The sequence below is a fragment of the Rattus norvegicus genome, chromosome 19 (assembly GCF_036323735.1).
Source record: "Rattus norvegicus strain BN/NHsdMcwi chromosome 19, GRCr8, whole genome shotgun sequence".
Taxonomy (NCBI): domain Eukaryota; kingdom Metazoa; phylum Chordata; class Mammalia; order Rodentia; family Muridae; genus Rattus; species Rattus norvegicus.
In genome coordinates this window covers 63,467,964-63,495,245 of record NC_086037.1, presented here as the reverse complement: position 1 = coordinate 63,495,245, position 27,282 = coordinate 63,467,964, and the positions used below count along the sequence as shown (strand labels likewise).

The following is a 27,282-nucleotide window of genomic DNA, read 5'->3' as shown; positions in this document are numbered from 1 at the left end:
CCGTCAGACAATAAGCCACAAAAAAAAAAAAAAAACCCTGCCTTTCTCCCTAAAGTTGATTCTCTTTAGGTATTTAGTTACAGCTGTAAGAAAAGTTACTAAAGCAACTGCACTCTGTCTTATGATCTCTTAGCTCAGGAGAATCCTAGAAAAAGAGTAGGAAAGAAAATGACCATACACACACCTTGCTCTCCCCTCTCAAGAACTGAGGCAGGGTTTGATTCCTGGTATCTCAGGCTAATCACGAGTCTTGGATAAGAGGAGAAAAATGGTTTGATTGTACATGCCCAGACTATAGAAGAGTGTGCATGTGTGTGCATGTGTAGGTATGTGTGTATAAGGATGGTTATAAGGCCAGCTCTGAAATTTTGGAGGGAAGGAAATATAATTTTGGATTAGGTAGATTGTATACATGACTTGTAGAACATTTACTATATATCTTCACATTGGAAAGGTCAGAAAAGAACCTACAGCTAGAAAACCAACCAACCAATCAGTCAGTCAAGCAATCAATCCACAAGCCATTAAACTTGTTTGATATCATAGCTCTTCTTCCATTGTATCCCGTTGCCCTTCTGGAGAACAGTATTTCAAAGACAGGCCTTTAGGAAATGAAAACATGGAACAAGCAGTCACTTGTATGAACTCGAGATCTGAGCGATCAGCACAACGCAGTGAGTCACACCGAGAATGGAGACCACCGGGGGCAAGCTGACTTAGCTACTTTGTCTTAGAGAATCTACCCAGGAACATTAGACTCTCGGCCAGCAATATCCCCGCTATCAACTTCAGCAAATTCAAGGCGATCAATTTATCTGAGTCAACAGTCTTCTCCTTGAAACAAATGCCTCATTTATCACGCAGTAACCCAGTCATGGGATACGGAATATCCACACCCTGCTGTAGCTAACAGCTTTAAGTCAGTTGGTCATGCCTAACTCAAAGCTGGCAAATTTCTGACCTTCAATCAATGGTGCTGAACCCTCCAATACCAGGAAATATCTATTTATTTCTTGTCCTTTTGAGAACAGGTCAAGGTGATGAGGGGACTCTGGAGGGGCATTCCATCTCATGAATCATTCATACTACTTTGCTGACCAGTGTGGAAACATGGGTGAATTTACATGTAGCAGCCATCTTTCTAGAAAGAACTCAGTACCACCCAGGTCCCTTGATATTGCTGGGTTAGGGGAAGGTCAGTTCTTAAAATTTAGGAACTATATACATGCCTTTGATTTTTGCTTTTTCTGAGTCTCCTCTATAGAAACACAGCCTCTACTTATGTGACCTAATTCTAGACCAGAGAACTTGGACCTCCTGCGTTTCTCCCAGGAGTCTGAGCAGTAACTCCAGATGCTGACAAGGATTTGCAGCTAAGCTCTTCCCGCCAGGTTTCACAAGAGGACTATGTGGTGCATAGACCACACACAAATGCTTAAGAACCCAAGACAGAAACAGAAATCAAAGGAACAAGATACAGTCACATGTGTACCAAGTCTCATTTTGAGAGCTTGCTTTTATGAAACGCTGGCTCCTGTTTAATTTGATTGTAACATTTTATCACATTATTGTGAAAAAGAATACGACTTGCAAGGGTAGGACAAGGAGGTGGGTGCTGTGTCCTGTCGATATCTCCTTTGGGGTGCTATCTTATCTGTCCAAAGATTATTTAACTCTCTAGGAAATCACGAGCTATCCCCTCATTGTTGACAATTTGCTGGAGGTTGCAGACTTGGCGAAATTACATGGTAATTTGGAGTAGAGAAGAAAGGCATGCATTCAAAAGATAATTCTGATGGTAATAGGACACTAACCAGCTTTCTATAAGGCTTACCACACTTGCTTTAACCCAGTGATTCGTAATCATCTTAATACTACAACCCTTTAGTATGGATCCTCATGTTGTGGTGACCCCCAACCATGAAACAATTTTGTTGTTACTTCAGTACTGTAATTTTGCTACTGTAATGAATTGTAGTATAAATACTGATATGCTCTAACCTGCCTCCCTCTATTATTAAATTGCTTGCAAACATCTGACTCCTCCAATGTATGCTGGACCTTCCCACCTTCACCTCTTGTTTTGTCCTTAAGACAGGGTCTAGCCATGCTGCACAGATTTGTCTCAAATTTGACATCCTCCTGCCTCAGCCTCCTGACTCCCAGAATGACAAATGTGCATGATCACACCTATCTTTACTGTTTGCTTTGAAACATTATTAAAATCACTGGCATGTGACTATATACATATATACATATATATATACACATATATATTATACAGTAACTATATATATATATATACTCATATATATGTGCGTGTATATGTATATAAATATTCACATTTTTATTTCTTTGAAATAATTACATTTCTATTTACCTATGTTTGTTTGCAGAAACATCTGCACTCGCCTAGCTCCAAGTTCTTACTGCTTAAAAACCCTTAAAGCTCTAGTTCTATCCTCTCCTGAGGCCTCCTTGTTTAGGTGGATTTGTGATCTACATAATTTCCTCCCCACCACCCCATTTAATTAAACATCTTTCTTCAAAGTATAGAGCTAGTTAGGTTTACCAAACCCTGCCTTGATTTTGTCTGTAGGAAGAAAGCTCTGGAAGGGTGATCAGAGTTGCCAGCATGAGATCCCATGCCCTCAGGCATAACCCATGGCTTCTCTCCCTCTCCTGACTGTAGACCAGGGTGTGATTCTGGTCCACACTTCCCTGCTACTCTGGACATCCCTTGAGCAACCACTGACATCAATGGACCTGGATGTCCCTAATTCAGGTCTGGGCTCAGCTTCACACCCTTCATAAGCACTTGGAATGGACAGCATAATGTGTACCGAGCAGGATTTACGTCCTCTTTCCTCATCTCCATTCCAATTCACAGTCCGTCCTTCCACTGCAACAAAGCACCGTGGTCACCACATGGAGAGGGCGACTCACATTCGACACTGTTTCCCAAGCGTTAACCACATCTCTCCCCTGTTACTCAGAATCCATGTTTCCTCATTTGGAGTCCCCCTTCCCTCTGTAGGATCTAATATATACATATGGAAATGAAAACCAGTTTAAGTTAAAAATAGACCCTCTGGGAGGTCTCCCGAATCAGCTGACATGTGCGGTTCGCAGGGATCTGGATGGCTGACAAATGTTCTGGCTTGGGAGAGGAAAGAAATCAGCTGGTATGGCAGTCGGCCCCTTTGCAGGAATGGCCTGCCAAGATGCCGTTTACCAAGTTGCAAACCAGTAGGGGAATAGCATAGGGGAAGAACGAGCCACCACTCTCTGCTGCCCCAGAAGCAGCTGGCAGAGGGGGACGACCAGATGAACATCTTCTTGCAAGGATGATAGTAACAGTCTATAGTTTCCCAAAATCCTGGAGGCTCGGCCTACTTCAAGTGCGTCATAACTCGCACAGCAGCAAAGCCCAAATGGCGTGATACTATCTGTGGTCCTCACTTGAACTGGATCAGGGTAAATATTTGTACGTCCTACTACTGAAGCAGCAGTCTGTCTCGTGACAGGGTGTTGCTCCACCGCCCGCTGGTAGGATGGTGCAATATTCATCTGAAGTACCCTGTGACCTCTGACTGTTCCAAAACAGATCCTGACTGATTCTCAGGAGGAAACTCTTCTTAAACATTCTTACCCTCTGTCCAGAGACCAAGAAGGGGGGAAGTGCGGGGTCAGGAAAAGAAGTGTATATACCTCAGAACACAAAAGTACCTACACAGAAGCCACAGATGGGAGCTTGGGAAATGGCTCAGACAGGAAAGTGCTATTCCACAGAACCCATGTAAAAAGCTAGGAAAGATTGTTCGTGTTTATAATCCTGTGCTGGGAGGTTAAGGTTGATAGATCTAAGGACCTTCCTGACAACCAGCTTTGCTGAACTCTTTCAGGTCAGTGACAGAGTGGTACTATTTCAACTAATCCACATGCAGATACCCTCTTTTGCCATCCCCCCTACTAAGACCCCACCTCAGGACTCACATGCTATGACTGCGGACTGTTCCCCATGCATGAGAAGTTAGAACTGTGTGCGCATGAAAGGTGGCTGGGTATGAGAGACCACGAACTCAGTCAAGAAAAAGAAAGCTTGAGAACACTTGGGCTGGCAAGTATTTCCCATGCCTTCCCTTCTTGATCTCCAGACAACAGAAGATTTCCATAAAAATGAAGGTGAAAGGGACGGACCAAGGGCGCTAAGCAGTTATTAGGATGTGTGCGAATTTGTTCCATTATGGGATAATAAGATCCTCGGCCTTCTCAGACTATTTAAAGCCATGCTTAATCTTTCCCAATTTGCATCTGGCTGCCTCACTCATTAAGCGTCCCGATCCACGTGGCTCTAATGCCTTCAATTAGGAGGTACTCCCGTAAATCCATATGTTCCTGTATTCCTAAGCCCTTGAAGAAAAGCGGAAACAAAAGAGATTTATGACAGTTGCAGGACCATGTGAATGAAGATACTCAACAGGTTGGAGAGCCAGGCCAGATGGCGACACTTAGACTCTGATGTTCCTAATTAAGCAATCTGCCCACCAGCATGGCCAGCAAGAAGCCTGGCACGACAGGATGGTTGTCTTCATCCCAAGCCACCTAAGACATCTCCATTTCCCTGTGTGCTAACTTCTACAAACGTTTGTGTATGGTGTACAGCCTGCAGTCATAGGATTCGAGCCCTGAAAGGGAGTCTTAGGGACAAAGCACGGTCCCTCATATGTGGGCTCTCTTGCTTGTACTACCAGTCCAACATAATTTCTTCTTCAGAAGTTCAGAATCAAGGCCAACAAGAACACTCAATCTTCTTGGACACCATGTCTAGTTCGGTGATAGGGAATGTCCCAGGTTGGCCCATTCAGTTAGTCATGACATGCTTGCTGGGATGCCTGAGAAAGAAAGGCTCTAGGTGGTTGAGTTAGGAGAAGAAACGGAAGAGGACGCAGTGGCCACCTTGGACACATCTGAGAGAGGAGATTGTAACAGACACTTCAGAAAACAGAGCTGAGGAATAGGGGGCCATATCATGATGCCACGGAACCGCCTACACCCAGGTTCTCTCACAGCCAACTCAAACCTGGACATTTCAATGTGGGAGATGCTAATTGTACTAGTTATTTTGAAACGTCAACTGGACGCAACTTCCAGTCGCCTAAAAAGACAGTCTTTATGGGGAATTATCTAGATCAGATTAACCTCTAGGGACATGTCTGTGGGGAATTATTAACTGTTAATACAGGAAGACTCAGACCATTGTGGGCAGCACTATTCCCTATGCAAGGGGTCCTGAGTAACATGGAAGAGAAAACATTAACTGAGAGCATGAGGAGGCACATTTGCCCTTGACTCTAGAGCGATGTGACTTGCCTCTTGAGGCCCTTGTGTGTCCCTCCTCCAAAAACATGGTCTTGGGATTTTAAGTCAAACAAATCCTTTCTTGTCCTAAGCTGCTTTTTCTCAGGGTGATTGTCGTGGCAACTGAAATGAAATCAGGAACTTTACATGGTTTTGATGGACCTGCATGGAGGTGAGGTACTACTGATTGCAACCAAATAGCCCTCATTAACACGCCTTGGTGCATGAATGGCAGCCAGAGGGCCAAAGAGTCAGGAAGTCAGTGTTTCAACCAGGAAGTTGGCTGCAGATTCCCACTGTCCTTTCTCTCCCTCTCCCTCCCCCTCCCCCTCTCCTTCCCCCTCTCCGCCTCCATCCCCCTCTGGCTCTGCTCCTGCCCTTCTGTTTCCCAATCCCACTGCCAGCGCCCCCCCACCCCCATCGAATCCTGTTCTGATATGCCTTGTCTTAACCGTCCCATCTTTCAGCTTCTGAAATGGCTGGAGGCCAGTCTGAGCCCCACCCCTCTTCCTTCCCATCTGCCTCCTGTTCTGAACCCCCAGAACTCCCACCTCTCGCTCAGCTCTCACACACGGGCCCCCGCTGGAACACCACCTGTACTGACAATTCAAAAGTCTTAGCAATAGATTATGAAGTCTTTGGCCAATTACCGAGTATATCCACAGGAGTGCAAATGCTGAGTTCTATGCTAGCTGTTTGCTTGCCTAATAACTGCCCAGCCTGTTTACCAAAGTGGCTGCAATTTTCTTTCCCATCAACAGCCTAAGGGTTCTGACACCCCTATATTCACATCAGCATTCACCATCCCCCTATTTTCTCCAGGATACAAGGAGGTCCCTTTTAGTTTTGATGTGTACATCCTTGATAACTGGAAACTGAGCATTACTAACAGAATCCTTTCATCTAACACTGCCCAGGGTTTTTGACCAGGAACAATGGCCGCTGTCCATCATAGCAATGCCAAGGGCTTTCTCTAGGGCGCCCTGCTTGGTTCCCAGGTGAGCTTGGAGAGCCGTGGTGACTTCACACAGGTGAACTGAGAGGCCTGTAAGGAGCAAGCAGTACAAATGAGGAAGCCCAAAGGGATGGCAGGGCCGCAGGGAAGCCCCGGCTACCATTGTTTCAGCATTGTTTCTGGAAGCCAATATTTCAGGGCTTACTGTAGACCAGCTGCTATTCAAAGTCCTTCACACAGATTAACAGTTAATCTTCTGAGCGACCTGTTGTGGTGCCTTCCATTACTATGCTCTTTCCTCAAAGGGGAAGGGAAGCCTGGGGAGGTTTGCTTTTGTTTTGTTTCTTTTTCCTTTTTCCAGTTTTCTATTTTCCAATGTCAAATAGTGGGATGACCTTAGATTACTTTTAAGACTTTTATATTATCTCTCTATTATCTCTCCCTCCCCCTCCCTCTTCCTCCACCCCCCTCCCTCCTCCCACTGCTCTCCGGATTGGAGTGGAGGCCCTTGGTGAATGAGGTCTTAGCACAGCAATGGGGGGTGGTTCTCTCCTACCACCTGGTGGGTTCAGGGGATCAAATTCAAGTCTGCAGGTACTCGATGAGCCACCCTGCTGATCCTGGGAGGGGGGAGGGGGAGGGGGAGGCAGTTGGGGGAGAAAATCTATGCTTAGAAACTTAGAGATTAGAGATTTAAAAATTAAAATTCCCAATGGGATGACAAATTCTTTAATGCAATCACAGTGAGGGGCCAATCAGGGCACACCTGAGGGGCAGTTAGTTGAAGGCCTAGCAGTGAGATACCTTTGGCCGTGATGTATTTTAGTCTTTCTGCCGCTTAAAAAAGTTAGGCTGGGAGAGCTCAACCCACTTCAATGTCCCTCACAGGACATGGCCTCTTCTTCTGCTCCTGTATTTCCTGTTCTTCATAGTAAAGCTGAGGAACCGTGTCCACTAGAAGGTTCTAGAAGCCTTTCTCTGTAGCTCTTCCTTGTGTGTGACTGAGAGTTCCTTCCTTCATCAACAGTCATTTAATTATGATCTCCTAGTTATGATGTAGTTAGCATTGTGAGCATCTTGATAAACATTAATTGGCTGATTACAAGATCTCTATAAATACATGGATGGGAGGGAATGAAGACAGTTGATGCCATTTTTACAGAAACACTATTCACATGGGGAGATCCTTGTCACTCCCCAAAATACACTCAATGGTAGGATAGTGAGAAGATGTGAGTACCACCAGAGAAACTTCCCTTGGCGTATTATGACTGCTTAAAACAAAGACAACACTCGAACCTTCGACCTTTCTCAGCTCTCCTAGTGCTGCAGACCCGATGGCCTTAAGTCATCCCACTGGTCATCCAGTCTCTCAGCACTTAAGTCTAACTTAGGAATATGGAGGATGGCCATGAGATAGAGACCTCGGAAATTCCCTAGAGGTCTCCACCATCCAGAATGAGAGGATATGGACAGATAAAAGCCTAGGCCAGGGAAGTCTCAGCAGGGAGGCACCTTCCGCCAGCCAGGTTAGAAGGCTCTTCTATTTGTCACAGCACCACAGAAAGTTTTACAGCAGGGTCAAGGGGGCCTTTGTCTGGACATTTCATTCACCGACTGTGTGCTCCCCAAGTTAGGACACAAAGCACCTCTCCCTTCACTTTTTCATTAATTGCCTTCATTTTTCAAGCTCCTTATTTGATTTATAGTCAATTAAAAACATGCTGAAAAGCCACGGCTCATGTGAGTTAAGTGCAAATGTGATTAATGCCACACCACTGACTCCCTGGATGACCTGGCAGCTGACCAAGGCCAGTGCTATGGTGGCATGACCGGGGAGCATCTGGGTGAAGGGTACCTATGGGGACGGTGGGAAGCCAGGAGCGGAGGGGGACACAGGAAACATGTCCTGGCATCAATCCAAAGTCATGAAAGAGAGTCGCTTTTTCTATATCATAAACGAAGATTGAATTTAGCTGTGGGTGTTTTAAAAAAAAACTGCTGCGGAAGCTCTTTCTTCCTCCAAGGATGATAAAACAATGGAGAAATTAAATGGCAAAATTCCTTAAGCTTCACCATCAACATTCAACAATGAGTCGCTACATAGGAGGCTGAGGAAGGCCAGTGCCTCAGAGTTTTAAAGTCAGATCTTGAGTCTAGCAGAGGTAAGAGATAGCAGCTTGAGTCAACTGCTTCACCTAGTTCCGCCTCAGGTGCTCTCATCTAGAAAATGGCCACACAAGAATTACACTCCTCAGAGGGCTGTTGCCAGATTCCTAGGGATTCTTGATAGCTTGAGACCAAACAGAAAGTGAGCTCTCAGGACTAGAATGAGTGTCCTGGTCAGCATGGCCAATACCCTGTGTCTCCACAGCCATCTCTAAAGTACACAACCTGTCACATTGTCAGAAGAAATGAGCCCGTTCACACTCGGAGCACTCAAAGAGCTCACTCACTCTGAGACAACTGGTGTACAACTGCATGGAGCATTAATGCATAGTCAGTGGATGCTTAAATCTATGTCATCTTAACGAACATATCCCTGGAGTCCATCTCTGTTTTGACCCTCAAGAAGGGTGGGCTTTGCCTTGGATATTTCCAAGAAGGGGTATGGAAGACAGATTGCTAAGTGGAAAGTGCTTTCTGCTAAAACTAAAGGTGCGTGTCTTTACTTTCCTTCTTAAATGGACCAAATCTTCTCCAGGGACTCTAGTTTCCTCCTGAGAAAGTTGCTGGAGTTCTTTCATTTGCTTTTTATTATTTGTTTTAAATGGAATAATATGATCTTGTCAGCATCTGCATAGTGATGGCTCCCAGCCTCCCTTGCAGCATCTGCATAGTGATGGCTCCCAGCCTCTCTTGCAGCTAAGTTGACTACCATGCCCAAGTCTGCTGATCTATCAGAGAAGAAATGGCACACATTTCTTTCAATCTAAGATAGTTAAAAATCTTGGGTAACATACTTTCAAACCCTCTTTCTTGACCTCCATTCTGGCTATACAGCTGGAAGGAAAGTCACCTAAATAAGCACCCTGACCTGTATCTATGTGACCTCACTATGTGAGGTCACTGGGTTGCTCAATGCCTCAGCCTTACCACAGCCTTTTCCGCTAGGGATGCAGGGTCTTGATTAGCAGTGTGATTACACATTGTATTGTAGGTACACTTCAGTGTGGGAATCATTCTCTGTGTATCTTTGTGTTTGGTTTGTGTGTGTATGCATTAGGAGACATAAACAATAAAGGATAGAAATGTGAAGAATACGGTCCTTGTACTGGTTGGGTGACCAAATAGCATGTCCATTATGGATGCTGGACACTGGACATACCTATTAGCAGAGGCTGGGGCAATCACAAATATGGTTTTTCCTTCAGAACTCAATGAGTTCTGTGGAGATCTCTGTGGTGTGCGGAAGTCAGCTGTCTGAGCTGACTGTGAACAAGGCAGGATATTGCACTCGGTAATTTGGTGTTTCCATCCTGGTTAGACACCTGGACAGCTACCCCACTGAGCCCCCTTCTAACTGCATTTCCCTTTTCCTTGTACTTCTCATCGGACACTGAGAATAACCCCTCTTTCAAGACTGAGATGAAACCAAGAAAGTTTTGTCCGAGCCCTGGTGAGTCAGGGGCTTTGCATCCCACTCAGAAACTCAGAGGAGGGGTACTGCTGGGTACATGACAAGAGAGAGTGGATGCCGTGTTTTGATCCCAGCAGCTTGTTGGAAAATGGCCCTTTAAAGAAGAAAGCAGGTCTAGTTAGCAGTAAGGAGAGCAGAATAAAGAGTTATTTGGATGTGAGGGAAATAAAAGGCTTTGGAACAACTGAAGGGAGCGTGTATTGGAGTAGCAGTGAATAAAATATTAAGGAAATGAAAGGAGTGGGGTGACCCATTAGGAACAGTTAAAGCAGGAAAAGGCAACTCACCAGGAAGCAAGGAGGAAGATGAAAAAGGATAAAAGGAAATGGCGCTGTCAGAACAAAGAAAGCAGGAATCCTGGCCCAGAATAAACACTCCCAGAACCCTGGACAGCCAAGCAACAGCTGTGAATGCAAGCCCGGGAGATGAGCAGATGAGTTTCACCATGAGGTAAAGGGCCAACACTTCCAGACAACTTCGTCCAGTCCTATGGCATGGGGTCGATTAGTGAGTGGATTGTGCTGTACTCTGCCTTTGGAATGTAAAAATTCACAAGGACTTATAACCAAACTTACTTACTTTCTTTCTTTCTTTCTTTCTTTCTTTCTTTCTTTCTTTCTTTCTTTCCTTTCCTTTCCTTTTCTTTTCTTTTCTTTCTTTCTTCCTTCCTTCCTTTCTTCCTTTCTCTCTCTCCTTCTCTTCCCCCTCTCTCCCTCTCCCCCCTCTCTCTTCCCCTCTCCCCTGCCCCCCTCTCTCTAGAGCTCTCTGTGTTTGTGTGAATGTGTGTGTGTCTGTGTGTGTGTGTGTGTATCTGTGTATGTATCTGTGTCTGTGTGTGTCTGTGCCTGTGTGTTTGTGTTTGTGTGTGTGTGTGTGTCTGTGTGTGTGTGTGTGTCTGTGTGTGTGTGTGTGTGTTATGGCACATGTGTGAAAGCTGGAGGACAATGTATAGGAGGCAGCTCTCTGCTTCCCCTACATGGACCTTGAGGACCGATCCCAGGTCCTCAGGCTTGGCAGAGGATGCTTTACCTACTGAGTAACCATGCTGGCCTCTAACCAGATTTCCCAACTATTACAAACACAGCAAACATACAAACCACAGATGTCATGAACAGGCCCAGGCTATCGCTCACCTACCTTTTCATAACCTCTGGCGCCCAGACAACGTCAGCTTCTATTTCTACATCGCAAACCACTTCATTTACCTTTAAAAATGTAAATTCCTGTACCCAAGCTTTCCCCCCTAACTTTCTGGCTCCGTTCAACTTTCATTTTTCATTCATCATCCAGGTGTTAGTTCTTGCTAGTGAATGCACCTCTCAGGTTGGCCCTTCACACTTCTTCAGAGACAAGGGGTTTGTGTTTAATCTTCTGAGATGCATGCAAGGGACAAAGAGATGGTTTTGGGAGTTAAGAGCACATTCTGCTCCCCCACCCCCACTAGGACCTGAGTTTGTCTCCAAGCACCCAGGCCAGGTGGCTCATGAATAGCTTCCCTCTGTGGTGGTTCTCAACCTGTGGGTCACCACCCCTTCGGGGGCCAAATGACCCTTTCACAGAAATTGCCTAGGAACCTCAAAAAAAAGCACATATATTGACATTATGGTTCATAACAGTAGCAAAATTAAAGTTATGAAGGAGTAACAAAGATAACTTTATGGTGTGGGTCACCACCCATGAGGAACTGTATGAAAGGGTTGCAGCATTGAGAACCACTGCTCCAGTGGATCTGATACCCTTTTCTGGCCTGAGAGGACAAACATGAACAATTAATTAAAAATAAATCTTTTAAATTGTAAAGAAAAAACTGATAAAGAGTAAGAAGAGAGACTGGAAGTAGCTGGAAAAATACTGGTAAAATATTAAAGGGGCATTTCCATTTAATATTTCAAGCTTTGACTTCCTTTTTGGGTGGAATAGACCAGCCATCGCTCCTCTTGGAGACTCAAGTTTGTCCAAGCAGTTTCTAACGGGCATTCTCCAGTCTCCACAGACCTTCCCTACCTAGACACAGTTAACCTCAGCCACAGACTGCGCTCGGAAGAAACTCTATTCACTGCCACCTTGAGGTGAGTTTGCTTTAACCAAACAGTGCTTCTCATTGTGTCTTAGTAACAAATGTGGACAAATGGTTTCACTGAAAGGGCTAATCACATTCTGCTGACCCAACATCTCATGCACAAACATGGCCAATTCCTGCATCACCGAATTTCCCCGAATGTGTTGTCCTAGATGGCGAGCCTAGGCTCATCTAGCATTTAGCAGCTTCCGCAGGCACAAGGGCCATAACCAAGTTAATGACTGAGAGGATTAGGACGATGCACACACACAGACGCCCCTCGGATATCGGAATGTACGGCATGCTGCAGTTTGAATTAAAAAGACCCCCTAAACTAGGATTGTTCCCAGCTTCTTGGTGGCGAATTGAAAGCTGTTTGGTGTCATGAGGATTACGGAAGCAATCACATTTATGGGCCTGCTTTGCATAGCAGCTCTATTAATTTCCATATTGATTTCCATATTGAAGGTAGCTTTGCATTTCCCAACATATGAGCCTTGGGGCCATTTGGCATAATCACTTGGTACAAACAAGAAAGAACGCAAGGGGCAGAGATGGACAAACAGACACAGAGACAGACACGGAGGTGAGGGAAGAGGGGAGCCAGGATGTTCATCATCCATCGAGGTCTACTTGAAATATATTGACTCTCATCAGCACAGAAATCAAAGAGCAAATGAGTGTTTCTGGTGGCCTGACCCAGAGTCACCCTCTGAGATACAGGTTACTAGGAAATTGTACGTTGGGATCCACATCCTTTGTACCTTGTCATTAGACCCTAATTGCTGAGATGATCTCATTGGTGTTGGAGAGACCCCCATATCTATACAGCTCAGCGATACAGATAGCACCTACTGTCCTCGCAGAGGGTCAGAGTTCATTGTCCAGCATTCACACATGGCAAATCACAACCATATTCAGCTCTATTCCGGATCAAATGTGTTCTCTGGGTCTTTTCGGGCATCTGAGCTCATGTGCATACAGTCGCGCACACACCAGTGTAGCCATGGGATTAAAAATAAATATCCAAAATGGAAATAAGTAAGTAAATAAATAAATAAATAAATAAATGGTGCTCAAAAGTCTATGATGATTGGTCAGGTCCACCACCGATTTCAGACTCTATCATGTAAAACCTGCACCTGCTCTCCATTTACCTCCATGATTTTGATCTCTTAGAGGTAAGATAATACAATATTGGTGTTAAGTACAGTGGAAGATCATAACCAGATCTGAGCGATGCACCTTTTCCGGAAATCAATTGGAATTTCCGGGGGGGGGGGAGATTTGAGTTTAATCCACAGAAGCGGCAGAAAAGATTTGAATCTTTTTCAAAAAAACCATCTTATCAGCTTTAAGAACAAGAGTTTTTGATTCCTATATCTACAAATTCCCAGCCGCCAGTACCCGGCCCTCACCGCGACTTTGATACAATGTTATACATGAGAAAGAATGGGCAGAGCAGCCATCTGTAAGAAGGCCATGGTTTTACTCTGGGATCTGCCCTGTGACGCTGGATTTCATTCCCTCCACATAGTGCAGAATCACCCTGGAGGTTGTGGTTCCCCTTTTCTAGATGTGAGGCGGAAAGGCTCATTGGAGATAAAATACTGAGAAGAGACACATGTCGTGTATTAATCCTCAAGCTAGCAAGTCTGTCATTTGAAAGCATCCACCCAGCGGCCACGCAGTGACATAAGGAATGTGAACAGAAAGCACGAGGAGGTCCAACGCCCTGAGATGCGTTACACGCAGCAGAGAGGGTCCACATGAGTGGGCCCAAGGTATTTCTGGGATAGCTTACAGTTTAGGACCGGCTGGTCCTCGATGAATTCGGCAGGCTGGTGGATGTGTAGCACTTTCTGCTGGAATCCGGGGGTGCAGTCCAAATCACCTGCAGATGTTACCAGGAGCACCTGAGGAAAGGAAGTGATCAATATTTTAACCGCAGCTATCATGTTTGCCCCGCTGACGTCTTCCTCCCTTTTAACGAAACCTACAACCTTTAGAAATGAGCTGAGGTTTTTAACTTCATTTCCCCAAAGGAAGAAGCAAGTTGCTGCACCTCTCACGCCTGCCAACCGCTCATTTTTGGCAATGAGGTTTGTTTTTTTTTTTTTTTTTTTTTTTTTTTTTTTGGAAGATGCAAAACCAGAAACAGCTGCTGCGACTTCCATTAAATCGAAGTGAAAGAAATACTGTTGTAAAAGTTTTACACCTGCTAAGAATCTCACTACGGTCGCCATGTGTGAAATTTCATTACAGAAACTGTCTATTTCCAGAGCTGCCTGAGTGAGAACGGGCTTCATGTTCATACATGCAGAGGAACAATGTCATCTCCAAAGGGGGGGGGGGACAGACCTTTCCCACTGGAGTAACTTCTAGAAGTATTTCAAGACCTATTGGATCTTGACCCTGCTCTATCATGGTGGTCATGAACCATAGGGTAGCCACTAGACACCCACAATGTAGCTGACCCAAAACTGAGACACTGTTGGGTATGTTATCATCAACTTGACACAAAACAGGGTCACCCAGCTAGAAGGAACCTCAGCTAAGGAACGGCCTCCATCAGGACAGCCTGCGGACAAGTCTGTGACGTACTGTCTTGATTGATAATGGATGTGTGAGTGGGAGGGTCCCGCCCACCGTGGTTTGTGCCACCATTGGGCAGGCGATCCTAGCTTAGCAAGCTATGAGGAGCAAGCGGGTCAGCAACGTTCCTCCATGGCTCCTTCCCTGCTCCTGCTGGAGTTCCTTTCCTTGGCATCTCTCGATGATGTGCTGTGATCTGGATTTGTAAGACAAACATATGTTTTCCTCCCCAAGTTACTTTTGGTCATAGTGTTTAACAAGCCACACACAGAACGTAAACTATGATAATAATTTTATATCAAATATGCATTGAACTGACTTTTTTTTGTTTTTCTATATGGTTGCTAAATATAAGTGGTGCTGTTTATAATTAATTTCACCAGTTTCTTTTCACTTTTGAAACTTTGGCTACCCCCCCAAAAATATAAAATGTACAATTCTTTCCAAGGCTTTGCTTTTGTTCTTGGGATTTCTTGCTTTCCATCATTCAGAACAAACAAAAACGAAGCCTGGGGTATACGGATGTAAAGCACTTCTTCCCAGACATGGCGTGCAATTGCAGGTTTGGAAATAGAAAGCTTAAATGATTTCCCTACCCAAGAGACACTTATCAGACTGGATCCACCAACTTGAATGTGTGTATACAGGGGAAAGGGGATGGAGGGGGAGGAGTTACATGGCTCATAAAATGACATACTAGGAGCCTCACAGGGGACTTGAGGTCTCTCATCTGGGAGGATAAGTAAATGACTACCATCGTTAAGAAGGGAGAGGCTCTTCTTGTGTGTCACGTGCTCCTGTAAGTCATCCCAATCATTCTCACCGGCTCACCAAGTCACCCTTGAGTGGGATCTGTGAGTGACCCATGTGGGATTAATAGGCATTTGTTCATAACTCCCCAGAAATCACTTACATGCTCTGGGATATGAAAATGCACGATGCCCTCTGAAGCAAGTCTAACTTAGATAAAACTGGACTTTAACATACAAAACCAGACTTAATATCTATAAGCAGAGGCTATCATCTTCAGGAAGAGAGGCTTGACGGGGTGCCCATCTGTTCACACCAAGTGTCTACCTCACTCATTGGCCTGCATCTTAGCTTCAAAAGCAAAGCTGCCATGTTTGAGCCCTTCCCACGTGGCGAGTACAGTGTTAAGCTCACTGTGAACATAATCTGGGTTAGTCTCTCTGGCAGCCTCATGTTGTACAGTCAGCTAAACCTGTAGGAAGTAAGGAGCTGTGCCTGAGCTCTACACAGGGATGGGTGGAGTCGGGATCTGAACATGAATGTTATTGTCCTCTGATCTGGAAAGCTCCTTACTCATTCTTGACCCTTAGACCTTCCTGCTAGGCTATAGAGCAGCAGTTCTCAATCTATAGGTCACACCTCTTGGGGGTAGGAGTCGGGTATATTAGGTATCCTGTATATTAGCCATTTACAATACAATTTACAACAGTAGCAGAATTACAGTTATGAAGTAGCAACAAGATGATTTTATGGTTGGAGGGGTCAGAGGGAGTCACCACAACAGGTAGAACCGCTTTAAAAGGTCACACACTAGGAAGGTTGAGAACCACTGCCATAGAGATTTTGTTTCGTTTCAGTGTCCTAAGCTTAGCTTTCCAGAAAGCATAAAAGGCTTCTCTGATCTGAGCTGAAATTACCAGCACTGAGTCCTCGGAACATAATCTCCTCAGGGACAGCCAGTCCATGATGGTAGAGGAGGGAAATTAGTTCACACAACCCAGCCCTCTGTCCTTCAAGATAGCTGCAAAGTGTGTGATCCGCCTCCCACCTGGAAATCACTCTAGTTGTGTGCCACCGGAGGGTGTCTGCTTCATAATTCAGTTTCCGCTAACCACCTCCTCTCTTTGGCTGACTTCCCCACCCCCATCTTTCTTTACCTGAGACCCCCAAAGATTTGCACTCAGCAACTTCGACTCAGCAATTGCTCTTAAAGAAACTGAACTCTGAAACCAGACCTTGAATTCTTAACCAGAGCACATCAGCATCGAAGCAAAGGAATTTTCTTCCCCACCAGCTAACACCAAACAATATACAAAAGGTTGGCTGCTGAGGAAGTGGGGGAGGGTCCTTTGAATGCCAGCCCTCTGAAAAGCACTGAACCCCAAGGAATAGGAGCACGAATCAATCTCAGGGGGTTGGTGGTATGGTCAGGCTGAGCCACTTCAGAGGAGCTAGGGTGGAGAAGTCACCACCTTGCCTGCTGTCATCTTTCTCACAGTAGGCAGAAGGACACCAGAGTTCAGTGTGCATACAGGTCTGCCTGTAAGTGTCCCTGTATCCAGAGGCTGGGCTTTTGTTTGATGCCTTCTGAAGCCATCATAGAGCTGACATCCTAAGTGGTACATCTGCAGAATGCAGACTCGGAGCTCAGAATAATTTGCCTGCATTGTTGCGAGCAGAAAATCTATAACCGGCTAATGCTAATTCAGTTAAACAGAAATGGGCAAAGGTCGCACCTTCTGCCAGCGATTATACGTTAACCTTCTAATTGGCTAATTCTGCCCTCAAATCCCAGACCAGTCAACCAGTCACCCCAGACATATTGAGGAAGGCACAATTTCCCTGGGGACACTAAGCTAATCATCCAGGAGGGAGAGATTCTGGTTAGGTCAAGGAACAGTAATTTCTGCCTGAGTCTCTGAGTTTTCTATGCTCAGTCCCTTCCCTGGTTCCTCGACAGTGTCTGTTCAATATACTTCTAGAATTCTAAAAGAAAAATCAACTGTTTCCAGCTGCTAACTCCCCAGGAAGAATTGGAGCAGTGGGAGACATCTGTTTAGTCTCTGTGGATTTGGGGGTCAGTTTATCCACCAGTTGAAAATTAAATAGCTTGTGTCCTACTCAGGGTTTCTATTGCTGCCATGAGATACCATGACCCAAAAACAACTTGGGGAGGAAAGGGTTTATTCAGCTTACACTTCCACATCACTGTTCCTTATCAAAAGAAGTCAGGACTAGAACTCAAGCAGGAGGCAGGAGCTGATGCAGAGGCCATGAAGGAGTGCTGCTTACTGGCTTGCTTCTCATGGCTTGCTCAGCCTGCTTTTGTATAGAACCCAGGTCTACTTGCCCAGAGATGGCCACACTTATGATGGACTGGGCCATCCCCCATCAATCACTAAGAAAATGCCCTCCAAGCTTGTCTACAGCCCAACCTTATGGAGGTATTGTCTCAACTGAGGCTCCCGCCATTCCAGTGACTCTAGCTTGTGTCAAGTGGACATAAAACTAGTCAGCAGAGCTTGTAAAATAAAATAAGTGGGACCTGCTATGCAAAGGGGGTGGCTTATCAAGGTCAAAGTGCCACATCAGGTATTCCTATTTATTGATGCCCTGGATTCATTAAAGTCTGTTGTGTGCACATGGCTGAGTGTATTAATTTTGTTGTTGATGTTGTTGCTGTTGTTGTTTCTATTGCTATGATAAGACACTGACTAGTCAAAAGAAGCTTGAGTGAAGATATGGTTTCTTTGACTTATAGGTCGCAGTCCCTTATTTAGGGGAGTCAACACAGGAACTGAAAGCAGGAACTGAAGCAGAGACCAGGAAGGAAGGCAGCTTTCTCAAACAGCTCAGGACCATCTGCCCAGGGGTATCACTGTCTGCAATGGGCTGGACCCTCTCACATCAATTATTAATCAAGAACATGTCTCACAGACAAGCCCACAGGACCATCTAATGAAGACAATTCCCCAGCCGAGGGTCCCTTCTCCCAGGTAACTCTAGTTGGTACCAAATGGACAAACACTAACCAGCCCAGCCAGGGACTTGTAGCATTTCAGACAGTCTAGCATTTCAGAGTGTGGTCACAGGGGCCATTTTCCCTGTTCAAATCTGGGTGGCCTTTTGCTGGTGGATTTGGCATGCTTTGGAGATGCTCCACATCTCTGTTTTCTCATCTAGGAAACAGGAGAAGTGAGATGTGTGTGGATCTAACAGGATGATTCCTAGAATGTAATTAGGTAAGCGCTCCCCACCACAAGATGGTCGATAGATGTTAACTATCCCAGTACTATGGTCCAGAAAAGGAGAAAGGCATCAGCAGGTCCTCATTTAAAGAACTGACAAACTAAAATGAAAATCTAAGTTGAAAGGAAAGCATGATGTCCTTCAGGATATTTCAAAGCCAGGCAGAGGAGGGTCTAACCTCATCTAGGGACCTCAAGCAAATCCATCTACTGAGAAGGAATGGTCTGCCTTGAACTTGGGCCTAAAGTGATGTTGGGTAAATGGAAAGAAGGCAACACTTTTTTTCTTCACCTTGTATATGTGGGGTCTGTGTGTGCATGTATGCGTGTTTGGGTGTGTGTGGACACGTGTGTGCCCGTGCCTGTGAGGGCCTGGGGTTGACATTGAGTATCTTCCTCAGTCTCTCTCTAACGCATGTGATGAGGCTGAATCTCGCTTGGATCCAGCGCTCACGACAACTAGTCTCACTAGTGAACTTGTTCCTGTGGCCCAATCTCTGCCTTCTGTGTGCTGGGATTACAGCTGGCCCCAGCACCCACCTGGCTTTTATGTGCATCCTGGGATCTGAACTGTGGTCTCCAACCTTGAGCAGAATATGCCTCCCCTGCTGAGACCCCTCCCCATCCCAGGACTTCTTTAATCCAATACACCCTGCTTGCAAATGAATCATTTGTCTCTCTACTGGGGCTCTGACATACCTTAAAATCACAAAAGTGCACTTACAGAAGAATCCAGATTAACGGCACCTCCCAAAGCTGAATGTCTCACTGCCCAGTGATGATAGAATGTTCTAGTGAACTGCCCGAATTCTCAGAACCCAAACCTGTATCTGCAGGCGATCTTGTCATAAACTCCCCAGCCTCCAACCACAGTCTGATTAAGTGTGGGGCAGGTCGTGGACCGTCATCCCTTAATGTTGCAAGAATTAACACCTGGCCTTCCTCCCGAGCCAGCTCAGCCTTTCTCCAACATGAATCAAAGTCATTGGCAGAAGGATCCCACCTGGACAGACCGTTCCCCACACCCTCCGGAGCTTTGCCAAGCAGAACCTGCGAGCACTCCAAGTACATCATTATGACCACGGCAATAACGGTCTTCTGATGTGGCTCATGTGCTCGTTTATGCATTAGTGCTCACTGCGCATCAACAATAGGTGCGGATACATCGCTGTGAGCATGGCAACTATCGGGTTTTATAATCACCAAAGGATACCCATTATTTGAAAATTACCATCAGTCAGCTCTGGAAGCAGATTCATGTCCTAGGAAGACAATAACCATGGGTTTGTGCTACACGGTTCAGTACAAATCCTAACTCTATTTCCGGAGTCCACTGAGTGAGCCACCTGTGCCTCAGTTTCTTCAGATGGAGAATGGGGGTTGCGGGGAGTGAGGGTCTGTTGCTGTTGTTCTGGAGACTGATTGAGGAGATTTTTGCAGAGAGGACAGAGACACACCAATTGCTCACACGTCTTCATTGTTATCCTTGCATATTACATTTAAATGAATGCATTTATAATTCACTGCTGTCCCCAGGGCAGTCGGGAACAGATGTCATTAAAATCCCACTTATTGCAACTTTTGTAGCCCCGTATCCTTCAAGGTGGTGTTGGCTCAGAGCTCTGTCCTCCCTTCAAAGGTCCACTGCCCTGAACTCATCCACCAGCACCAAGAGTAGGTCACGAGGTCATCAGGTTTTGAGGTCATCAGGTCATAAGGTCATCAGTTCATCCTCTTCATACATGGCTTCCCTTTTTCCAGATGGCGCAAACATTAACGTCCTCTCTTTAGAAAGGGGTGGGTATGTTTACCCTGACAGGTACTGCTTTAAGAGCCTAGCCAATTCTGAAGCTTCCTTCCAGAGAAAGGGTTTTATTCTCTGTCGATGTCTGTTTGCCCGCCCCTCCTCTGTCCTTGTTGTATGTGTGATGGATGGTCCATCTTAATTGTTAATTGGTTGAGATTTGGAATCACCATGGGAAAAAAATCTGGACCCTTCTATAAGGGATAATCTAGATTAGATAGATGTGGGAAGAAACCCCCCTAAATACTGGTGGGGCTATTCCACTGAATGGGGTCCCGCCGAAGAGGGGAAGAAAGAGAAAGCAAGCTGAGCACCATCTCTCTTGGCTCCCTGACTACAGACACAACGTGAGGAGACGCCATACACTCCTGAGGTCATGACTTCCCCACTGTGATGGGCTCTACCCTCAAAACTATGAGCCAAAATGAACGCGTCTCCCTTAAGTTACATTCTGTCCTAGCAGAACAAGAGACGTAGGCGTTTGTCACCTGGCAGCATACAGGGTCTGCGGATGTGACTAGAGAAGACTGAATGGAGTGTGTCATAAAGCATAGTCCTCATTCGCCTAGAGAGGACTTCTCAAGGCTGTCCCTATAGTACTATATCACTATGCCTGGCTCCCACCCTCAGGCTCCCTGGTGCTCTCCCCTGGACGTCCAAGTATCTGAGATGCCCACTTGAGCGCTAGACTTAAGACACTGACTCCTGAGTCAAGAACCCTCCATGCTGCGAGTCTCTAGACGCACATCATAAAGGTGTGCGCACCTTGGGCTTTTGGCTACATTGCAAGATTTCTGGCCGGAAATCAATGGCTCACACAATGAGCACAGGCTTGCCATCACTAAAGTGTCCCATAGGATCTCTTCATCTATCAGTGAAAAACAGAGGAAGGAGAAATCCGTGACGTCAGCATGGTCCAGTAGAAAGAAGACCGACTTAAGTCCACATGCAGGACACAGGCATCCAGGGGAGGTGGCTAGAAGGAGCAGCCATATCACTGTGACCCAGTTCTTTGAGGTCCATGGGTGTCTAACCAGAGCTCGCCTAGCTGGTGGCGCAGTGAGCAGGCACAGAACCTGGACAAACGAGAGCGTTCACGCCCCAGGTTCTGCAGACATGGTCCAGAGACCAGTGGGAAATAGCAAGCCGGAAAGAGTCAGCTTATCACATCACCCCTAAGCAGCATAAATACAAAGGAACTGACAGCCACAAATAATGATCTCACGGACTGTGAACAGCCTCGGATCTCATCTTCCCTTAAGCCGGTTCTCCAATGTTATTGTTCCAGACAAAGCTGTTCGGGTCTCTCAGCACTGTTTTTCTAGTAGTGACTAACCAGTGTTTCCTATTAGCCTGGATGGACAGGTGCTTTCTCTCTGGCACAAAACACCTCTGGTTTGTTCTCATCAGACTGGCTTTGCTGCAACCAGTTTAGAGCGGCTTAGCCTAGTCGGGAAGAGAGCCTGCCATCTCTGTCTTTGACTCGCAGGATGCAAAAAAAAAAAAAAACCCAGCAGAGCACTGTACTCTGATTGAGTCTTTATCCTGCCAAACACCAAAAGCCCAGAGTCTGGGAAGGGTTTAAAAAAGCCCACTATCCACTGACAGCCTAAGAAGACAGCGTTCCCAAGATGCTCATGTGCACACTCACACATGCTCGCACACCTAAGCTTCCATTATTGACACTCTGCTGGAGTCTAACTTCCCCAAAACGTTCTTGGTGTTTTAAAGCTGCAGCGATACTAGTAGCTGCCATCTTCCTGGCTGTTAAGGCAACAGATATTTAGAAATGATGTTGGCGTTCCCGTGGGGAGACGAGCCTGAGTGTGCTTCTTTGCACACTCTGGTGAGTTCTGTGGGTATTTGCATGCCCAATTGGCAGCCGACAACCTAGACCTCATTTCTAATCGAATGTGTTGGACAGATTTTTCTCAAGGGTTAAGAGTGGACTGTTAAAAGTCTGGAGAAGAATGAGGCCAGAAGCTGAACTAATACAAGTCTGCGTTCTGGCCATGTGGCCGTTTCTGTGGCTTTTAGAAAATGGCTTTACCAGGTCGTCTGTCTGTATTGTCTTTGGGAGGTGTGAACATGGTACTTGTGGTACCCAGTAGGTAATATGTGGGAAATACAAAAAACTAGGGACCCCTTCCCTAAAATGACATCATCCTGGTGCCTATGTCCTGAGAATATGTCCAGCTACACCACACGCAGGGGTCCAGGTTGAATAGCAGTTGGTTTTAAAGCAAAGCGCTTATCTCGCTCGGTAGATGAGGAAGGGTCAGAACAAACTCAAGGATCTTTGACAAAATAAGAGTTAAATCAGCAGATGTGAGTGCGGGAAGTGAAGGCAGAGGGAGGCCGTACAAGAGGAATTGGAGCCATCTTGATGACAGGAAGCACAGGAGAAGGGAAATGAAGTAGCACAAGAGGATTCTTCCCAGAAAGCCTCCAGGGGGTTTGCTCCCCAACACCAGCAGTGATCGTCTAAATGCCTCTCACCTGAGCAGTGACAGGCAGCCATGCTTCCCTTCTGATCTGCCCTTGTGAGTTCACTACTTCATCTGATAACCTCTGGGGCTTTTTGTTTGTTCGTTTCTTCTCTTGAGACAGGGTTTCTTGTAGTCCAGCTTGGCCTCAAATACTCACTATGAAGTCAAGAGTGACCTAAACTTATGATCCCCCTGCCTCAAACTCCTGAGGGCTGGGGTTGAAATATGTGTTGCAATGCCCGGTTCTATGTGGTCACACAAAGATACATTTCCAGACCCTTTGAATTTCATATTTATGCATTCATTCACTCATTCATTCATGATTGAAGCTAAGAACCCTTGCATGCTATGTCATTTCTGTACTCCTGTGTTATATTTCGTCCTTAGTCAGTTTTTTAAAAACTTTATTACGTCCAAGTTTTCTGGGTCAGATATTAGAGACTGAGCAACAGACAGCATCCTTAAACTTATTGTCTGGGAGGAGAGGAAGACACACATAATTAATATAATGTAATAAATCGTGTTTCACTTCCTAGGGAATCAGCCAGTAGTTGAAGGTAAAGCTACTTGAGCCGAGACAATGTAGGTTCTAATCCCAGTCTTGCCACTTAGTTGCTGTATGTTCAACTCCTCTGTGCCTCAGTTTCTCCACCTGCACAGTAAACAAATGAATCTACCTATTTAGGTCTTGAGGCCCTCTGATAAAAAGGAGAGAGACTGGCTTCCTGATCGCGCCCCATGGGACGACGACTGTTACTTGTGCCCGCAACTTGTAACTCGTACAAGAGGGGACAGAAAGAAAGGAGAAGAAATAACACACTTCTTAGATGAGAGAAAGAGACTTGGACCACATCACAGATAAGGCCACGTTGGGAAAAAAAACAAAACAAAACAAAACAAAACAACCAAAAACCAAAACCAAAAACAAAACTAAAACCAAAAACAAAAACAACCAAAAAAACCCCAAAACAAAACAAACAAACAAAAAAAGCCGACTTGAAATTTTTCAAGTGGCAAACCATGAGGAGGAATGTTTCATGTCAGAGGGTTGGTGAGTGTAAATACCATGCTGCCAATTCAAGAGATGACAGGACCTCGCCAGCGGGAATAACAAGCTACCGGTTGTTTTCAAGATTATTTGAAGGTGTTTTGTTGTCTCCAAATGGGATTGAATTGATGAAGCTTGTCTGCCTCAAACCCAGCCAGAAGCAATTCGGTCAAATCAGTTTTTGTCTAAAGAGAATTAACTCTTTCTGTTTAAGGTTCCAGGATTAATCAAGCGAGCTCAAAAGGAAAACCCAACAGGGAGATAAGTATCCGTTTGCCTTGGTGCATTTGAAGAAAAACTAGGCACCATGCCTGCCTGGTGTTAGCGTTTGACAGCTTCTGGATCTATCCTGGAATTTGGGAAGATAAATCAATAGTGCCATTAGTCAAATAAAACCTGCATCCCAGAGTCCCCCGGTGAGGTCTTGGTGATCCCCGGTGGTCTCAAAGTTTGACTGACAATTAATGAGTTCAGAGGACATTTCAGAATTTTTCTCCCCTCTGCATTATGCTCTAAGGCAGGGTCATAGCTAAATTCAAGGGCAAGCAGAGGTTGGGCATAATGAGAGTCACTCTTTAGAAATAGCCCTCCATCTGTGGAAAAGGATTCTTGCCTTTGTCCAGAGAGATAATTCTGGGTTAAGATCCAAAGTGCCCATGGAAGGAAACCTGCCAGACTCCAGTAGTGATGAGAATTTGCCAGGCACCCAGGTTACTATGATTCTCTTCCCCTCTCCTACCTTCCTCTCCCGTTCTTTCACCGCTGATTCCTGGACCATCTCCCAGAGAAATCCCTATATCTAATCCCCATGTCAGACTTAATATTTATATCTATGTTGTGGCAACACACCACAGTCTCAACTGATTGGAAACCACTTCATTGTCATCCAGTCACAAGGTCTACGGTGTGTCCACAGGCTTCCCTCAACGTGGGACAACCTGTGTCCTTCTCCTTCCTAGCTCAGCCACTGACGTCCATGGTTCGAGGCCTCCCTCTTCCTTCTTTTAAGCCATTAGAACATCCCCATCATCTCTGCTTTTCTTTCTTTCTCTCTGTCACCACATTGGCTTTCTGCATCTCGCTGTTACCTGGCTCCCTTGATAAAGACTCTTGCGGTTAATCTTACTTCCCCAGGTCATGCAGATGGTACCCATACACTCCGTGAAGTAGGACGTGAGGATATATAGCCATGGCTGTTGGTTAGCCTAGGATCCATGAAGCGCTCATGTGAGGGGAAGCAAAGTTCGATAAAGAGGTCTGTACAGGTTTGAATTATCCACGATAGCAAGCATTGGCAACTCAGCAATGTCTATAGTCGCCAAGGGATGAACTTTGGGTATGCCTATGCCAAGCATACAAATCAATCAATCTCTCTCTCTCTCTCTCTCCCTCCCTCTCTCTCTCCCCCCTGCCTTCCTCCCTCTCCTTCCCCCACCCTCTCCCCTCCCCTCCCCTTTCCATTCCCCATCTCTCCTCTCTCCCCTCACTATCTCTTTCCTACCCCTCTCCTCTCTACTCCTTGATTGTGGGTGGTGCCATCTGACCAAGGACTCTTCCACCACGGACTGCTACTCGTACCCTGCTTACCCTGCGAGGCAAAACACATCCTTTCTCCCTTAAGTCCATTTGTCAACTATTTTATCACAACAATAAGACAATTAAGAAAACGTCCTTCCCATCCCTCCCCACGCTGTTTACTGCTGAGATCAGGGGAATCTACAGCAGACCTGAAAGTTGAGAAAAGCCACAAACTCAGACCCAGTGTTGTGTCAATTTAACAACTAAACAACTAGACCCTGACCTTTCCTAGCTTAAAAATAATTATCGTCCCTCCTTGGCCTTGCCGTGAAGTGGAGCATTTTATTCTAACTGTGTGGTGCGTCGCACTTTCCTCTCTGCCAGACATTAGATAAGATGTCAGATCTGTCAACACGCGGGCAGGTTTTTATTAATTATCTTTCAGAGGCAAAGTCCTTTTGGTGATTTATTTTTTTTTTCTTCATACGAGGAAAATTCTCCTATTGAACTAAATGTCTATCTTGTTAAATCGCTGTTTTATTTCCCTTGCAGAAAAGTTCTCACTCAAGGAAGTTTCAGAAAAGAAAGAAAGAGACCAGGCCAAGAATGACACCGAAGGCAAAGAGATCTATTTCGTTCCAGCAAAGTCACAACTCTTCCCTTCAGGGTGGAGGAAGAATCTGCATTTCTCTCTTTAGGTCTGACTGGAGCCTGTTTCCTGCCGATTACTCCAATTCTGAAGGGCTCATTCATCGATATAACATTCATCGCGTCCCTGCTTCATATGGGTGCTAAGTACAAGTCAGTAAGGCACAGTCCACAACTCTGAGGAACACAAGTGACAATAGGAATGGCTGGTGCGTACGTAATTACTTTTAGTACCGTGGGGGAGGTGCTGGGGTGTGGAAGCGGGTATGAGGAATTGTTTTAATTTAATTTATTAATTTAAATATTGAACTTAATTTAAATTTATATTAATTTAAACTAAAAATAAAACTAAATTAATTTAAATATTTAAAAGCATTTAAATACTTACATTTGATAGTAAATAAATATTAAAGAAAATATGAAGTAAATTAAAGTAAATATTAAATAATATGTAAATATTTAAGTAAAATGGGGAGAAGGTGGTGGCTATGGAAGCCCTGTCTTAGACCACACCGATGTAGCTTACTTTGCTCATGGACCCTTCTGTTCTTTAAAAAAGATACCTACTAGAAAAGACCAGGCACAGACCCAGAGAAATGAATGGGTACCAACTAGAAGGACTCAGATATCTCAAAACTGAGCCATTGCCAAACAATTCCTGAGGTTCTTGATAAACTTAGTTTAAAGTGAAAAGTTTTGCAAAGATAAGAAGTAATACATTTCCAACTCCAAAGGACTTTGCCTCTGAAAGAAGATTAGTAACCACCTGCCCTGACAGATCTGACATCTTGTCTAATGTTATCCCATTTGCAAAGATAAGAGGCTATACACTTCCTGGGACTTGCTCTGTAGATCAGACTGGCCTCTACCTCATAGAGATTTGTCTGCCTCTGCCTCCCAAGTGCTGGGATTAAAGGCGTGTGCTAGCCTGTTATTCCAGCTATGCAGAAGGCTGAGCCATTAAGATTGCAGGTTCAAGAACGGCTTGAGAATTCTGCCAGAAATTCTGTCTCTAATAAAAAAAAAAAGAAAAGAAAAAGAGTGAATGGATAGAAGGGAGGGAGGGAGGGAGGGAGGGAGGGAGGGATGGAGAGGGAGGGGGGGGGCTTGGGATATATATAGCTCAGTGATAGAGTAACTGCTTCGCATGTGGGAAGCCCTAGGTTC

General features: G+C 45.3%; 1 protein-coding gene across 1 annotated transcript in view; it reads right to left on the bottom strand.

Moving 5' to 3' along the window:
- Positions 1-27,282, bottom strand: part of Cdh13 (cadherin 13) — a 1,037,872-nt gene that overhangs the window by 800,877 nt on the left and 209,713 nt on the right. The window contains exon 2 of the mRNA NM_138889.2: positions 13,820-13,931. Coding sequence (NP_620244.1) covers positions 13,820-13,931 — 112 coding nt within the window. The remainder of the gene's footprint in view (positions 1-13,819; positions 13,932-27,282) is intronic.